The 16735-nt window shown below is 19.0% G+C and overlaps 1 protein-coding gene and 2 long non-coding RNA genes across 3 annotated transcripts; all 3 read left to right on the forward strand.

Annotated features, from left to right (window-relative positions):
* Nucleotides 1–5145: 5145 nt before the first annotated feature.
* LOC135122054 (uncharacterized) lies at nucleotides 5146–5568 on the forward strand. The gene is made up of 4 exons (XR_010279223.1): nucleotides 5146–5200; nucleotides 5262–5303; nucleotides 5361–5439; nucleotides 5507–5568. It is a non-coding gene; the product is annotated as an uncharacterized LOC135122054 (long non-coding RNA).
* Nucleotides 5569–6614: 1046 nt separating this feature from the next.
* Nucleotides 6615–9114, forward strand: LOC135122057 (uncharacterized). Its single transcript, XR_010279225.1, has 3 exons — nucleotides 6615–6665; nucleotides 7633–7734; nucleotides 9039–9114. It is a non-coding gene; the product is annotated as an uncharacterized LOC135122057 (long non-coding RNA).
* A 20-nt stretch (nucleotides 9115–9134) lies between these two features.
* On the forward strand, nucleotides 9135–15013 carry LOC135122060 (uncharacterized). The gene is made up of 9 exons (XM_064046308.1): nucleotides 9135–9155; nucleotides 11727–11843; nucleotides 11970–12131; nucleotides 13725–13826; nucleotides 13890–13947; nucleotides 13997–14067; nucleotides 14186–14296; nucleotides 14776–14878; nucleotides 14931–15013. Exons 1-9 carry the CDS (start codon nucleotides 9135–9137, stop codon nucleotides 15011–15013), a joined length of 828 nt encoding a protein of 275 aa, XP_063902378.1.
* The last annotated feature ends 1722 nt before the right edge of the window (nucleotides 15014–16735 follow it).

The following is a 16735-nucleotide window of genomic DNA, read 5'->3' on the forward strand; positions in this document are numbered from 1 at the left end:
GTTCATATTTTTATTGTTGTTAATTTTAATCTTTTATAAACGGAAATTTAAATTCTTTATGATTTTTTATATAATTTTTATTTTTTAAATAAACGAGTTTACAATTCCCTTTTTATTTTAATTATAAATAAAACTATTTTTTATTATAATTGTTAAATAATTTTGTTATTTTATTATATTTTATTATGTTTAAAAAAAAAAATTTTAACGAAACTTTTAATTTTCATTAAGTTTTAAAATTTTTTCTTATTATTATTTATGAATTACTTTAAATTTATATTTTATTATAACTTTAACTAATCTAATAAATTCATAACAGAAACTTTAATTGTTTATAAATTTTCACAGTTTTTCTAATTATTTATAATTCCAAAAATTTGTTAATATAAAATTATTATTTTTTATTATTACTGTAAAAAAAATTATATAACGAATTTTTTATATTATTCTAAAGTTATTAAGTATAATTTTACTTCGAAACTATTTTAAGCTTAAAATTCATATTAATTTCGTATTTAAAATTTTTTTAAACAGTAAAACTTAATATTTTCTTTACAAAATATATTTATTTAGTGTTAATAAACATTTACTTTAATGTTTACTATAAAAATATATTTTTTAAATTCTTTTTAAATTAAATTATCTTTTTTACTTTCAATAAAATTTTAATATTATTTATTTTATATTAACTTTTAATACATATTTTATAATTTTTTTTGTTATAAAAATTTAATTATATTCATACACTTGAAAAAAAAAGATTTTAATTTTTAAAAGCAAATTAAAGTTTTTTAAAAACTTTTTATTTAAGTTTTATATTTAATAGAAGCAAACACGCGTTTCAAAAATATTTTTTAAAATGTAATAAATAATGAAATATAATTAAATTTTGGTTTTAGCAAATTTCCATTCGCATTAAATTCTACAAAAAAAAAATTTCAGCACAGCGATTATTATTTTGCATCGTTTATAGGCATTTTTTTAGTTATTATTATTATTATAATTATTATTTTATTATTAACTAATAAGTAAAATTATTAAAGCAAATCATAAATTTTTTTTAAATAATTTTTTGTAGAAAACTAAATATGAATAATTTTAAATAAATAGAAGATTATTTTCATAAATCCTTATAGGACTACAAAATTTTTTTTGAAAGTAAATATATTAAATTTGAAATTATAATTATAAATTTGCTTCTATTATTTTAATAAAAGTTATAAAAAAAATTAAATAATTACAAATTACTTGAAAATATTTTAAATATTTTCTATTATTTTAATAAAAGTTATAAAAAAAAGTAAATAATTATAAATTACTTGAAATATTTTCAGAAATTTAAATTTTAATTCTAATTCATTTGTAAAACTTTTATTCAAAAAAATATTTTTTTTTAAAGCGAACTGCCTTAAGCGAGTATTCATATACTGCCTTAAAGTACATAAAGTAACTCTATCAAGATTTTTCTTAGGAGAATTAAAAAATTATATTTAAGAATTTTTTAATGAAGTTAAAAATAATCTTTAAAGATGAGGATTTTAATTAAACTACATTAAAAAAATTATTTATGAAGACTTTTTTGTAAAAGTAGAAAATTTATCACTCAAGAATTTAAGATTTTTTTTTATTAAAAAATGCTTAATTAAACTATCGAACATTTTTTTTTCAAAGTAAATTAATTATTAGTTCATAAATTTTTTTAAAGTACAAATTTTTTTTTACTAAAGATCCTTTTCTGCGTAATTAAAGATTAGCCTTCAAGATTTTTCTTAAAAATAGTAGTTAAAAAATTATACAAATTTTAAAGAAATATAATTCTATAATTACATCTTGAGTAAAGATTTTTTTCCGAATAAATAAAAAATTTTTAGTTATGAATTTCTTTTGAAGTAATTAAAGTGTTTTTACATTTTATTTAGGAAAGTATTTTAAAACTTGGGTCTATCAAAATTATTTTTTTTAGTTAATAAAAAAATATCCAAAAAATTTTAAAAGTTATTAAAATTTTTAAATTTGATGCCGATAAAATTATAGATTTAAAGAAAAATTTGCTTTTTGTTTTCTTCTAAAAAAACGATTTTATGCCGTCAAAAAAATCTAGATTCAAAAAGTGAGCTGTATTTAGTGGTCCTTTTTGGTAAAAATACCTTCATATAATATTTATTCACTTTACCTGTAGCTTAATATTTAAAAATTCATAAATTTTTTTTTAAAAGACAAAAAAATTAATAATTTTGTAACAGAAAAATATAAATTTACAAGTTATTCTGCATTTAAATGTGCTTTTGACAAAAAAGGGTTCATTTTTTAAATTTTTTCCATTCATTACTTCCTTGTTATTTATTTTTTTTAATTATTTAAATCAAAATTATTTTTACCAATGTTTAAAATAAAATACTTGTTAGATAATTCAATAAGAGTTTCTTTATTTTACTAATTTTTTCTATGCAGGGAATCATCCTTTTCCCTAATTTTTTTTTAATCTTTCTTGCACTTTTTTGCTAGCGCAAAATTTTTATTGAAAAAAATGATGTTCGAGTCCCGACAAATTTTAGGATTTACAATCCTCATCTTTACTATAATAGTGTACCATTTTTGTAGTGTTACAAATAAAACGTTTTTTTGAAGAAACTTTTTTTTTTATTAAATAATAAAATTGCTATTTATAAGTCGACAAATACAACCGCATTTAGTGACCCTTTTATTATAAAAAGGTTTATCCTTAATTTAATCTTTACACCATTCTATAATAGTGTTACATTAAAAAAGGGTTTCATGAGGGGGTACATAAAAGCAAAAAAGAATGTTTGGAGCTGGCAAAATTCAAAAATTACAGTACATCTTTACTATATACAAGTACCATTCCTGTAGTGTTACGATTAAAAATTTTCTCTAAGGGAAACTTTGTTTAATATATAATTAAATCTTCAATAGAAAACTTAGCGTTACTATAATTTTCTACCATTTTCGTAGTATTACAATAAAAAAAATTATTTTTTTGAAATAATCTCATATTAAATAAATAATAAAATTGCCTTTTGTAAGTCGAAAAAAAAATTAAAATTTAACTGCATTTAGAGATCTACTAAAAAAGATTCATCCTTAATCTTTATACCACCTTTTTGTAGTGTTACAATAAAATGAATTTTTGATGATAAAATTTAAAATTTACATTATTATACATAAGTATCATTTTGGTAGTTTTACTATTAAAAATATTTTTTCTAACAGGAAACATTTTTTAATATATGATAAAATTACAAATTAAAACTCGACAAAATAAATAGTTAACTGCTTTTAGTTGTTTTATTAAGAAAAGGTTCATTTTTAATTTAGTCTTTACGCCATCTTTTCAAAGTTCTACACAATATAGAATTCTTAAAAAACCTTTTTTTAGAAAAAAAAAAATGTAATTTCAAAAGCCGACAGCCTTTAAGGTTCTCAAGACGCATCTTTTTTATAATTTTATATCACTTTGAATTGTTCCAAATATATTTTTAAAAGAAACTTTTGTTTATTGCATTTTTAAAGTTGACAGAAAATTATATTTCAAAGTTTAGCTAAATATTGTTGGTATTGGTAAGAAAACAGTTTTATCATAAAATATCTGATCCATCATTTTGTGGTGTTTAGAGGTTAAAAAGAATCCTTGCCGTATTAAACTGTAATCAGGTAAAAAAAAATTGAAATTTAGAGCTAACAAAAAAAATAGGTTTTCATTTTTTAATTTGGCAATTAGTAGCCTTTTTATTAAAAAAATATTACCAAAATCTCAGAACCATCCTTTTGTGGTATCACACAGGTAAAAAAAAATTAATTTAAAAATTTTACAACAATGGTAGTATTTTGTCCTTAAAAATTATAAAAGTTTCCATATAATTTCCACTTATAACCCCTAAAAAAGCTTCGAAAAAAACTTTTTTAGTAGATAGATACAATAATTTAAAAACTGTTAAAAAAGCTATAAAACACGGATGCTTTGGAATTAATATCACCAACGGCACTCCTTAATATATTCTTTAACTTATAAATTACTTTTTAAAAAAACATGTTAACCTTTTTCAGTTTAGCGCAAGTTACAAGTGGTACACAGCTGAAACAAAGCTTTCTAAAAACTGTTAGAATACTATTCGTTTCGAGAAACTCCGTTTAGCTGAACTTTCCCAGAATAGCAAGAGGCGTGCTTTTCGTTAGTTCTGTTAAATAACAAAACAAAAGTTTTTAGTATTAATATTGTTTTTTATAACTTTATTAGAAATACAAATAATGTGTATTAACTTACATATTGTTTTATAGTTTACTACATATTTCTTAGGTAGTTCCTATGATCTGTTCGAAAGTATACATTTTATAAATTTTTTTATAGAAAAGAGAAAAAATTTATCTTTTTGTTTAATATATTCTAAAGTTTGTTTGTTTTAAAAATTTTTATTACTAATGTGTAAAGTTTATTATTTTTTTGAGTAGTTCCTATTATCTTTTCAAGGGTTGTACCATTTTACAAATTTTATAAAAAAGAGTAATAAATTTCCTCTTTTTTATTATATATAATTTATTTAATTTTAATTTATAAAATTTATATAAATATTGTTATCCTTATATATTTTTCATAAGCGAACTTATTACCTGTCTTGTTGTTGTTATTATTTAGTGTTGTTTTATTTATTGTATAAAGTAAACAATATATTTACTTCATGTTAAAAATAAAAATAATTCATTTTTTATTACTATCATCTAGTTATACTTTTATACCTTATTATAAGAAGTTTATAATCTTTTTGTTTTTATAACTTTTTAAACAAATAAATCAAATTTATGTTTCTTATGATGGTTATTTTATTTTTTTATTTATTTATAACTTAGTGCTGAATTAATATTTATTTTAAAAAATCAAAAGGAAACGTACGTCATGGTTGTTGCTTCTGATTTAAAGTTAGTGTGTGTGTGTGTTTTGCGAACAATCATTGAATATTTTTTAATTTACTCTTAAGGTTATTAGAATTTTACTCCACATCTCCCGGAAAATCTAAATTTCATAACATTTTATTTCGTTTTACACCTTCAAAAAGTGTTTTTAAAGGTTCTTAAGTAAAAAACTTTTTAAAACTTTTAATTTTATATATTTTTTAAAAATTGTTAGAAAAAACGGCAGGCTTTCAGCCTCCTGAAACAGATGCTTCCAGCGAAGATGACTCGGAAGGTAATCGCGGTTTTTGAGTTTTTTGTTTATAATTAATATTTTTATTTATATATACAAGTAGAGATTTGCAAATCTTTATCCAGTAAAACATCTATGACTGATAGTAATTTACTGTCTTTAGTAAAATCTTTTATAATATTTTATAAATTTTTATTATTAGAAAAAAGTCCTCTAAGTTCTCCAGTAGAAAGTGATTTATTCAATTGTTTCTTGCGTTCTTCGAAATTAGAAGTGGCCAAGTAACTAAATATAACTTAGATTTAGATTTTTTTTTTTTTTTTTTTTTTTTTTATAATACACTTATAGAAAAGTTTTGGCTGAGGAAATTAATTTAGGGAAAACTTTGTTAGTTAAGCACAACCAAAAAGAAGAATTTCAATTTCGTAAGTAATTTTTTTACTTATAAAATTAATTATTTTTAAATTTATAACAATTAAATTTTTCAATTTCAATCTCTTAAGTATTTTTAGTACTTGGAAGTTAATTATAATTTTTTTTTTAATAAAATTAAATTTTTCAGTTTAGTTAATTTGTTAGAAAATATATTTTATGAAAAGAATTATTATAATTAAGTAGAATATATTTTTGGTTAAAGTACGTTAAAAAAAATATTATAGACTTGGAAGTAAATTAATTTTTTTTAGAATTAATTTTAAATAATTATATAATATATTTTTTAAAGTTCTGTAAAAAAATTTTCTAATATTTATAGTAAAATAATTATTCAATTTTTATAATTAATAAAAATTAATAATTAAGAAAATCTTTTTATTAAAGTACATAAAGAAAAGAATTTATTCAATCTCGTAAGTAAACTTATAAAAAATCATTTTTAATTAATATTTAAAAGAATAATTAGTATTTACGGGGGAAATATCTATAAAATTAGTAAATTTTTAAGAAAATCATTTCATTCTCGTAATTATATTTTCATTAGTTTATTATTTATTAGAAAATTTATTTTATAATTTAAAAATATTTTTGTCGGTCAAGTAAATTATAAAAAGGAAACTTTTTAACCCATTAAATTTGATTTTATTATTAAAATAAAACATTTTCCCTAGAAGAAAATATTTATAGTAATAATACTGAAGAGGAAAACTCTTTTAATATTCTACTAAACAAATTTGAAGAAAATAGTTTTGAAAGGTTTAAAAATTTATAAAGATGGCGAATATCGATTTTTTGATATTATTATTATTTTTTATAGTAATTTAGTGGAGTTATTAAGAAGCCTTCAAGAAAAAAAAATAGAAATGTTTAGAAGTATAAAAAGTTTAGATGAAAATTTCACGGCGATTAATTCCAAACGCACTTTTATTATAAATCGTATGATGAAAGTAATTATAATTAATTTTTTCCCCCTTTTTTTGCATTATTATTAAAATAAACGAAGTCTTTTCAAAATTATAACGAATTTATAAATGAATCTCAAGGAAATGCACTGAACAGTATTTATGTGGAGGTTTTATCACATTAATTTACTTTTAGTTATTTCTTTTATGGAAATTAAATTTAAGAAAAAATAATTATAATTTAATAATAATTTTTAATTTTCAACTGTATTTATTATTATCACTTTTAAATAATAAAAAATATATTGTAGTAAATTTTTTATTTTTATGCTTTTTTATTATTATTAGTGTTATTAAAGGCAAATTATAAATTTTAATGTTTTCAAATTATATAATTATTTTTATATTTTTTTTTCTTAAAAATAAATAATATATTGTATTTTACTTTCCTTTTAATTATTACTTTTTTTATTATTAAATATTAAAAAAAATATATTTGAGTTGTTATATAAAAAAATTTAATTTTTTAGACTTTTACTTTTAAATTTATATATATTTATTATTTTTATTATTACTATTAAATTTATAATTTTGTATCCGAAATATTTAAACGAAAAAAATAAATTAATATTTTTAAAAATAATTAATTTTAATTGATTTTCTTTAAAATTAATAAATTTGTAATTTTTTTATAAAGTTATTTTAAATAATTTTTATTTTTATTTGTATTTCATTAATTTATATATAAAATACATCATAATTAATTTTTACTTTTGGTGATAATTTTTTATTAAAATTATTTTATAGAAAAAAATTAATTGAATTTTACTTTTAAATTTATATTTCTTTTGATTATTCAAAACTAAAATAAATTTTAATATTTTTTATTTTTATCTTTATAACATTTTCTCTTAAAAAGTATTTTTTTTTTTTACCTGACTTGTAATTATAAATAAATTTATTATTTTTTTAACTGCCCTTTATAAAAAAAAAGTTCTAATTGATTTTTAATGTGGAGCCATAATTTTCTATTTTTATTATATCAAAAGGGAAAAATTTATAATTTTAGTCAATAAAATTTTCAAAAATAACTTCAATTTGTTCATTTTTTAAGATAATATTTTAATTTTTTTTAAGCGTTTAGCGTCGAATATTGAAACACTCAACATCCAACTGGAAGAAAAGTTGAACTTGTTTTCTGATTTTGAGAGAACTGAAAAGTTGCCGTTAGTGAATGCCGTAATTTAAATTTTTTTGTTAAAAAAAAAATGAGAAATATCAAAAGAATTTAAAAGGAAATAAATAATTTTTTCATTATTATATATTAAAAATTAAGCTTTTAACAATATATAAATAATCAATCGGTAAAAATTAAAGCACCAACAAACAAATAAATGAATTAACATTTAAAAAATTTTTTATATAATTTAAACAGTTTTTATTATTTAAAAATTATAATTATTATAAACAACCAATCAACTGGTTAATAAACCACTAATCAATAAAAACATAAAGTTTTTATCATATAAAAAACAAACTCTTAAAACAAATTTATAATGAAATAGTTAATAAATATATAAAACTTCTATTAATAAATTTATTTAGTGAATATTATTAAATAAATATTTATAAGAATTAATAATTTGCATTTAGTAAAAGTTGTAATAATATTTTTAGTAATACTTAAAGGAAAGTAAATAAAAATGTTTTAGAAATTATTTATTTGTAACTTTTTATATTATAAATATTATTATAAAAATTTTTAATAATAAATTTTATACGTTGTAATAAATTTTTTTAATTAAAGTTAAATAAATTTAGTAAGTTTAAAAAAACTTTTTTATATAAAATTATATAATTTTTATATTTATTAAAACTTTTTTTTTATTAATAATTTTTACAATAAAAGTTGATTATATAAAAGTTGTAGTTTAATTTCATAATAATTGTAACGAAAAAATTTATATAGTTTTTATAAACTTTTTTTCTAAAAATATTTATAAAGCTGAATTATAAATTGGCATTAAAAATAATTGTAATAATTTTGTAATAATAAATTTTAAAGAAATAATTTTCTAAAGTTTATATAAATTTTTTATTTATATACAAAATAATAAAATTTATGAAGCTGAATAAAAATTATTTAAAAATTTTTTTTTTGTAATAAATTCTATTCTAATAGTTATTACAAAAAGTAAACATGAAAAAGTTTTATAAACTTTTTTTTTGTATATAATAATTAGAAATTAAATAATTTGAACTTCTTTACTATATAAAAAATAATTTATTAATTTTTATAATTATAATTGGTAGCAAATTTGCTATAAAAAAAAAATCTGTAATAAAATTTTAATAATATTAACGAAAAGTAAATTTTAAAAAAGTTTTTGAAATATTTTCTAAAAGTTTATATAAATTTTTTTTAAGTAAAAAGGTATTAAAAAATTTTCAAATAATAATTACGAAAAAGTAATCGAAATTACTTTTAAGAATTTTTTAAAAAAAAATTTTTTAAAGTAAATATTAAATTAATTTTTTTTTAGATTGTTAAGTTGTCATCCTTAAAAAAACTTGAAAATTTTGAATCACTTTTTCAATCTATTAAAAATGAAAAGTCTCAACTGCTCGCCGCCTCCGAAATGCTTTTAAATAAACTTCTTGTATATTATTATTATTATTAACGATTAAGTTTTACTAAGTTATAAAACTATAATTTTTATTATTTACTTTAAAAAATAAATAAATTTTCTTTTTTAAAAACTTTTATAATTTTTACTTCAAAATTATATGAAACTAAAATACTTACAATTATTATTATTTACTTTGGAATTATCTGACACATTAAAAACTTTCAAAACTTTCCTAAATTTTATTATAAAATTATTTTAACTATAAGAAATTTATTACTTGAAACGAATTAAAGTAATAAAAATACTTTATTAAATTTATTACAAAATTTAATAGAAAATGTTAAAAGAAATTATTGGATTACTATAAAATAAAATCGAAAGAATTAAATTTTTATTTAATATATAAAATTTAATTAAAAATATTTTAAACGAATTATAATTTTTGTCTTTTTAATTTTACTTATAAATTAGTCAAAAGGGATTTAATAATTATTAAATATTTTTATTGAATTTATTATTAAAAAGATATTAAAAACCAGAAAAAAAAAAATAGTACTTGGAATTATTAAAAACGAAATATAAAATTTACTTTAAAATTAATTATACGTATATAAAACTTTTTTAAAAGTTTTATCAAATTTGGTGATAATTAAAAATTAGACAAAACTTATATACCATTTACTTTGAATTTAATAAAACAAATAAAAATTATTAATATTTATTATAAAAATTATTAGAATAATTTTAAATTTATATGTATAATTTACTTAAGAAATCCACGAACTTTACGTTAAATTTACTCAAAATTAATTTAAATAAACGAATCAGAAAATTTTTATTTTTTTTATGAAAATTCAGGACGAATTTAAAAAATTTACAAGAATTACTCTAATATTTAAAATATTAAGCATAAAATGTACTATAATAATTTACAAACTTTTCATTACATTAACTTTAAAATTCATTTAAACGAATCAGAAAATTTATAAACTTTTTATGAAAATTTAGAACGAATTAAAAAATTTTGAAAATTTATTATTACAAACCAAAGAAAATCAACGCCAACAGGAAATTTCCGTTCCAAATATTATTGAAAGTTCTGAAAATAGTTTTAATGAGTTTACGACTTTCGAAGTTATTGGTTTTTATAATAAATTAAAAGAAGTTTTAAAAGTAAATTCTTTATATATTTATTCTTTATATTACTTTTTTTTTTTTTTCAAAAATATTATAATAAACTTTTCATAAATTTTATTTTTTATTATTATTTTATTTTTTTTAAGAAAACTGTAGTAAACTTTTTATAATTTTTATTCTATTTTCCTTATTTCTAATTTGAGAATTTTTTTAAAACATTTTTATTAAATTTTATTTTACTTCTTATTATTAATAATAATAAATTTACAACTTTTTATATTAAACTTTATTTACTTATAATTATAATACTTTTTAACTTTTTTTTACTAAACTTTTTTTTTTTTATTTTTATGATAAATAATACATCGAAAACTTTCTATATTAAAACTTCTTTTTTTCTTATTTTAAATTATAAAACTAATTTTTATATTATTACTAGCAACTCATTTTTTTAATAATTATTAAACTTTACTCTAAACGAATAACTTTTTCGTAATAATCGTATTTTTTAGAGTAAGTAAAATTTTTATTTTTATTTATTATTTTAGAGTTCGTTGAAATATTTTTTATATTTTATTTTTCTTTTATGTTATTTTATATTAATTTATTATAATTTTTATAAAAAATTATCTCTTTCCTTTTTTATTTTTCTTTATTATATTGTTTTATATACATAAACATTTTTATATTACAAATTTTTTTTAAATAAATATATAAAAAAAAGTTTTTTTTTTCTTATAACATTTTTATATTTTTAAAACTATTTTCTTTATAAAAATATAATTTTTATTTTATTTTTATATAAATTTAATTATATTTTTATAGATTAAATAATTTTTTTTATAGTATCATTTTTTATATAAAGTTTATTATATTTTTTTATACTAAATATTTTTCTTTAATAAAAAAATAAAGAATTTTTCTTCTATATATATTTTTTTATTTAAATTTTATAATAAAGTTTATAATAAGTATTTGATATTTCTTTTACATTATTACTTTTTATAAAAATTTTATTATATTTAATTTTACTAAAAATATTTTTCTTTATTATAGAAAAATTTATAAAACAAATTTATTATCTTTTGATTTTTTTTATAATATTATATATAAAATTCAGTTTTTTATATAAAAAATAATAAAATATTTGTAATTTAAAAACTTTTTTATATTCCTTTTTAATTTTTTAATTTTTCTTTAATAATACTATTTATATAAATTTTATATTTTTTTTAAAAATATTTTCTTATTAAAGAAAATAAAACCGATTTATTATTTTTTTTATAAAATATTATTTATATAATTTTTATTATTAATATTTAAAAAAATTTATAATTATAAAAAATTTATGAAAACAATCGCTTCTTTTTTCTTTGCTTTTCTATTATTATTTCGCTTTTTTAATATTTTTTATTTCACTTTTATTATATTTTTTAATTATTTTTTAAAATATATATAAAATAGGAGAGTGAAGAGCAAATTTATTTATTGGAAACACAAGAAAACGAACTGAAAACGTTAAACACCTTAAAAAAAAGTTTAAGGAAAGTGCTAAACAAACAGAATGAAAATAATATTCAAGTTGTTATTATTATTTGTTATAAAGTTTTAAAACTTTATTAAATATCAAAGTTTTTCATGTAATATTAATTTTTTTTTTTTTAACTTTTGATAATAAAAAAACTTTTAAAAATATTTTTTTTTTAGCAAACTCTACAGGAACTTGCCGAGCTCTACACTTTTTATAATGCCAAAGACGCTCGATTGCACGCCGCTTCGTTGCAGTGGACAGCCCGCTTCCTCGTAGAGCGCACTGCTAACGACGCGGTAAAGGAAAAGGCTGCCAATACCGCACATTTTGTGGCACTTGTAACCAACCATAATTAATAGTGACTTTTTTCCCGTCTTTTAATGAATTTTAAATTTTTTTAATCTTTTTTACTTTTTTATTCCTTTTTATTGAAAAGTATTCCAATAAGTTCTTTTTACAATGAAATTTTTTTTATTTTGTTAAATATAAATTTTATTATATAATTATTAATTAACGCATTAAACTATTTATAAAAGGTTATTTTGCTAAATTTTTATATTACGTAATACATATTTAGTATTAGTAATATAAAAAAATTAGGTCACTCAACATCTTTGTTTAATTGTCCTAGCCAATTGTAAAGCTTTTCGTAGTTATCAAATTTAGTATTAATAAAATTATATAAAAAATATCATTGAAAAGCAACCAATAAAATTATATATAATATTGAACAGTTGACCATGCAGGGAAGTAATAATAAATGAGAAATTTACATACAACCAATTAACATTCGAAAATAAATTATAATATTCTTAGTTAATTTTTATTATCAATAGTTTAAGAAGCGTTTAAAAGTATTTTTTTATATTCTCACGTCTAATAATATATAATCAAAATGCTAATAATATATTTATCAATATATATTACAGGTATTACTAAAATTAACAAAAATAAAAAGTTTAAACAGAAGAAAAGTTTTTTGTATAAACAGTCGAATTAGAAAAATAGAAATAAATAAATTCTTAAAAAAAAATTCGATCACTATTAAATCAATAAATTTATAAAGTAACCAGTAAAGTGAAAAATAATTTATTGATGCGTTGATTGGAAAATAACTGAGACCAATCGTTTTAAGAAAAATATTTTATATGAAAATAATAACAATAGTTATTATATTTTATTATTTATTAATTTATAATAATATTATTGTTTTCTTTCTTTATTTTCTGTTTATGTTAAAATCGTTTTAGAAAAGATTATGTTGATAATCGATAAGTTTATATAATTTTTTATTTTGGCTTATATAGTAAATATTTTAATATTATTATTATTATTTACCAAAGTAACTTTTTTTATTTGAATTAGACGTTTTTATTTTTTTCTGTTTACTTGATATTATCATTTTCATGCATAATTTTTCTTTTAATATTAAAGAGAAGTAGGTTATTTTAATATTACAAGAGTTAACTTTTTGCGCTAGCAAAGTTGCTTTATTTTTATTCTATACATTTTTTTTTTGTATTTACTACTTATACTTAATGATACTTTTTGTACGTTTTATTATCATAATAGAAGTTGTTTTTATTTTTAATACTATTTATATACTTATAATTATTATATAAAAAAGTGGCTATTATTTTTTTTACTACTTTTTACTATTATTATTATCTTATTTATATTTTTATTTATTATTATATTATAAATTTACTATTATCTTATTTCTATTTATTAATATAATCTTATTATGAATATTTTCTTTATAGTTATTATAATGCCTATTTGTTATTTACTATTTTTTTTATAATTGTTTAGTATAAATTTTATTGCTTTTATTTTTTCTAATTATTATTATTATATATTAAAGTGATTAGAATTTATTGTTATTATTATTATAAATATTTTTTACTTATTATTACTTAACTTATTTTCAGCTTTTCCAAAATTTTCCTGGAGTTATTCTTTTTTTTCTTAAAGAAGTTTATCGCTTTGCTCCTCAATTGATTCCCTTCCGTTTAACGGAAGACTCAATACCTGTACTTTATTATTACTATTATTATTATAATTTATTATTTATGATTATTATTACTGCTTGAAAGGTCTTTGAAAAAATATCTTTTCAAGGAATTAATATAAACGAAAAAGTTCCTCCAAAAGGTAATATTATTAATATTCATTATCAATATTTATTATTATTATTATTTAGAAAAGGACGAGTTTCGCATTTTTATAAACAAAATCAGTGCCGTTACTTCGTTATTTTGCGCTTTACTTGCTGTACTTTTATTATTATTATTATTATTATTGTTATATTATTGTTATTATATTTCTGTTATTGTTATTATTATTGTTATTGTTATTGTGATGTATTATTATTATCACTATTACTACTTAGTACGATTGTTATGAGCCTCTGGACACTTCGCTTTGCTGGTTTTGGCTATCGGCAGTTTGCAATAAGAAACTCGATAAGACGTTCGCGTACTTATTGCAAGTGTTTTTAGAAGTACGAATGATTTATTATTATTATTATATAAAAAATTGGTTAAAGTTTAGAAGTCAAACATTGAAAAAATATCTACTGAAAATAATATTATTAAGTATAATGAGAAAAGTTTGGATATTTAAATAAAATATTGAAAAAGTTTTATTATAAAAAGAAAAAGTTAAATTTTTTATTACTAAAAATAATAATTAATATCATGAGAAAAGTTTTATAGGGAAAAGAATATAATTAATAAAACTGTAAAATATATTAAAAAAACGGAAAAGTTTTATATTAAAAAAAAAGTTAAACTTTTTTTAACTAAAAATAATAATAATAAATAACGAAAAAAGTTTTATCAAAAAAAATATATATTAACAAAATAATAAAATTTTATAATAAAAAAAAGTAAACATGCAATAAAACCTTACTATTATTTACTCTTAAATTATTTATTTATTATTAACCTTTTTGTGTTTAATCAATTTTTCTTTAAAAAGTTTGCAGGAAAAAAACTTTGCGAAAAGTATAAAAAACAGTTTCAAAAAATTTTGTATTATATAAAAGTAAACCTGATAAACGAGGAAGAGTGCCGGAAAATCCGTTATTTATTACTATTACTATTATTTATTACTATTACTATTATTTTTTTTAGAGCTCGAAGACGGAGTTGTAAGAATTTTGCATAAACTCATTAATGATCTAAACGTTTCAGCCAAACCTGTTGGTTATTATTAAAACAATTAATAAATTTTTATATTTAATTTCATTGGCGCCTTTTAAACCAATAGGATTAATAATAAAGCATAACTTTCTTTTGTTAATTAAATTTTAAAGAAACTTTTATAATTTATTTATTTTGCTACAATTATTTGCCTCATTATTATTATATTTAATTTTATATCGAGAAATTGGTTATAACAACTCTAGAAAATAATTGTTGGCCCTTTTCTAATCCTTCAACCCTCTTTGACTCATCCAAGTGATACTTTTTTATAATACTAAATAAAATTTACAGAAAGTAGCATCGTGTTCAATAGTAATATTTATCTAATACGGTTTCATCATATAAAAAGCGTAAATGCAAATTTGTATATCTACTTAAGGTAGGTATAATACTACTTATATGATTAGGAAAGATATATACCTAATAAACCCACTTTACCGCAACAGTGCCTTCAGGAAACAGAAGAGAAAATTGCTATTTCTATTTATAAAACTGACACACCCAATTAATAAATACTTGAGGCCAGAAATAACACCCACAACAGCCAAGATTGCTCAGTAATATCTACAACACTAGCAGCAACCCGCTATTAAAAGGCGAGCTAATGGCGCAGCTTGCTGCTTCCCACGAAACAATTGCTGAGGAGATAAGTCAAGTCAAGGGAATTTAAAGCTGGTTGGTAGGCCTACTTCATTACGCATTTTGCGACCTTTGTAGTAAAATGTCAACTGCGAGGGCTGTTGAAATCGCTACAACGTTAAAGCAAATGTCCCGCTGGAAAACGAGGCATACCCGTCGTTCTGCAATTTCAGTGCGACTTCTCAACTCTTTTTAAAACGCGAAAACGGCGCAGCTTCCCAACTTTTCACCAATCCGCTGATTTATAAGCACTGTTACAACGCAATTCTATCGTTATTTTCTGTGGCAATTTTAGTTGCTCAACTGCTTTAAGTGTCGAGTGAAGAACGTGAATTGGAGAATACTTTATGTCTCTTACCCGTACTGGCACCTTAATAACACCTCACTTATCGAAAACTTGCACATGAGAGTTACTCGGCATATTAGTCACTTTTAAGATATTGTTTAATGGTGAAAGACATCTAATTTCAACCAATGAGATGCTAAATTTATTGCCGAAGGTTCGATAAGCCTTGGCCTGCCTTGCAAACTCTGCGATGTCGCTCGGCTCATTTTAAGGGTTAAAATTTAGATCAGACCTTGGAAATAACGCTATTAAAGACACCGCGTGCCATACTTCCGACCCCCAGAAATATCGCGCAAGTAAATTGCTCCCATTAATTGGACAACTGTCAGTTTCCTTGTGCTGCACCAACTTAACTTGTTCAAGGAGGGCCTAGGGCGTTGTTAGAATCCCATAGTACAACTACTCTACGACACAAAGATTATTGCTTCTCGTCAAATGGGTGACTTATTGCTTCGACTTAACGCCGAGAATGGCAGCCTACGCGCCTTAAAATTAACAGATCAGCACCTTTTTCGATACTTTTAAACAATCGCAACCGATGTGTCGGCAATGGGACACTATATCAAACGCTATAATAAGCAAAGCGTTCTTTGTCTTAAAGAGTCTCACATGATACTTTTTCAGCTTCTCTCTTATAATAATACGCTGTTGACCTCACGAGGCGCACATTGTAGCAAAAAGCAGCTCCTTACCCGCCACTAAGACTATGCTACTCTGCTCACACATGATGGTGCATGACTTAATATGT

This window comes from Zophobas morio, unplaced genomic scaffold (genome assembly GCF_036711695.1).
Source record: "Zophobas morio isolate AGI-343-1 ecotype UQ-CSIRO unplaced genomic scaffold, CSIRO_AGI_Zmor_V1 ptg000847l, whole genome shotgun sequence".
NCBI classification, from domain to species: Eukaryota; Metazoa; Arthropoda; class Insecta; order Coleoptera; family Tenebrionidae; genus Zophobas; species Zophobas morio.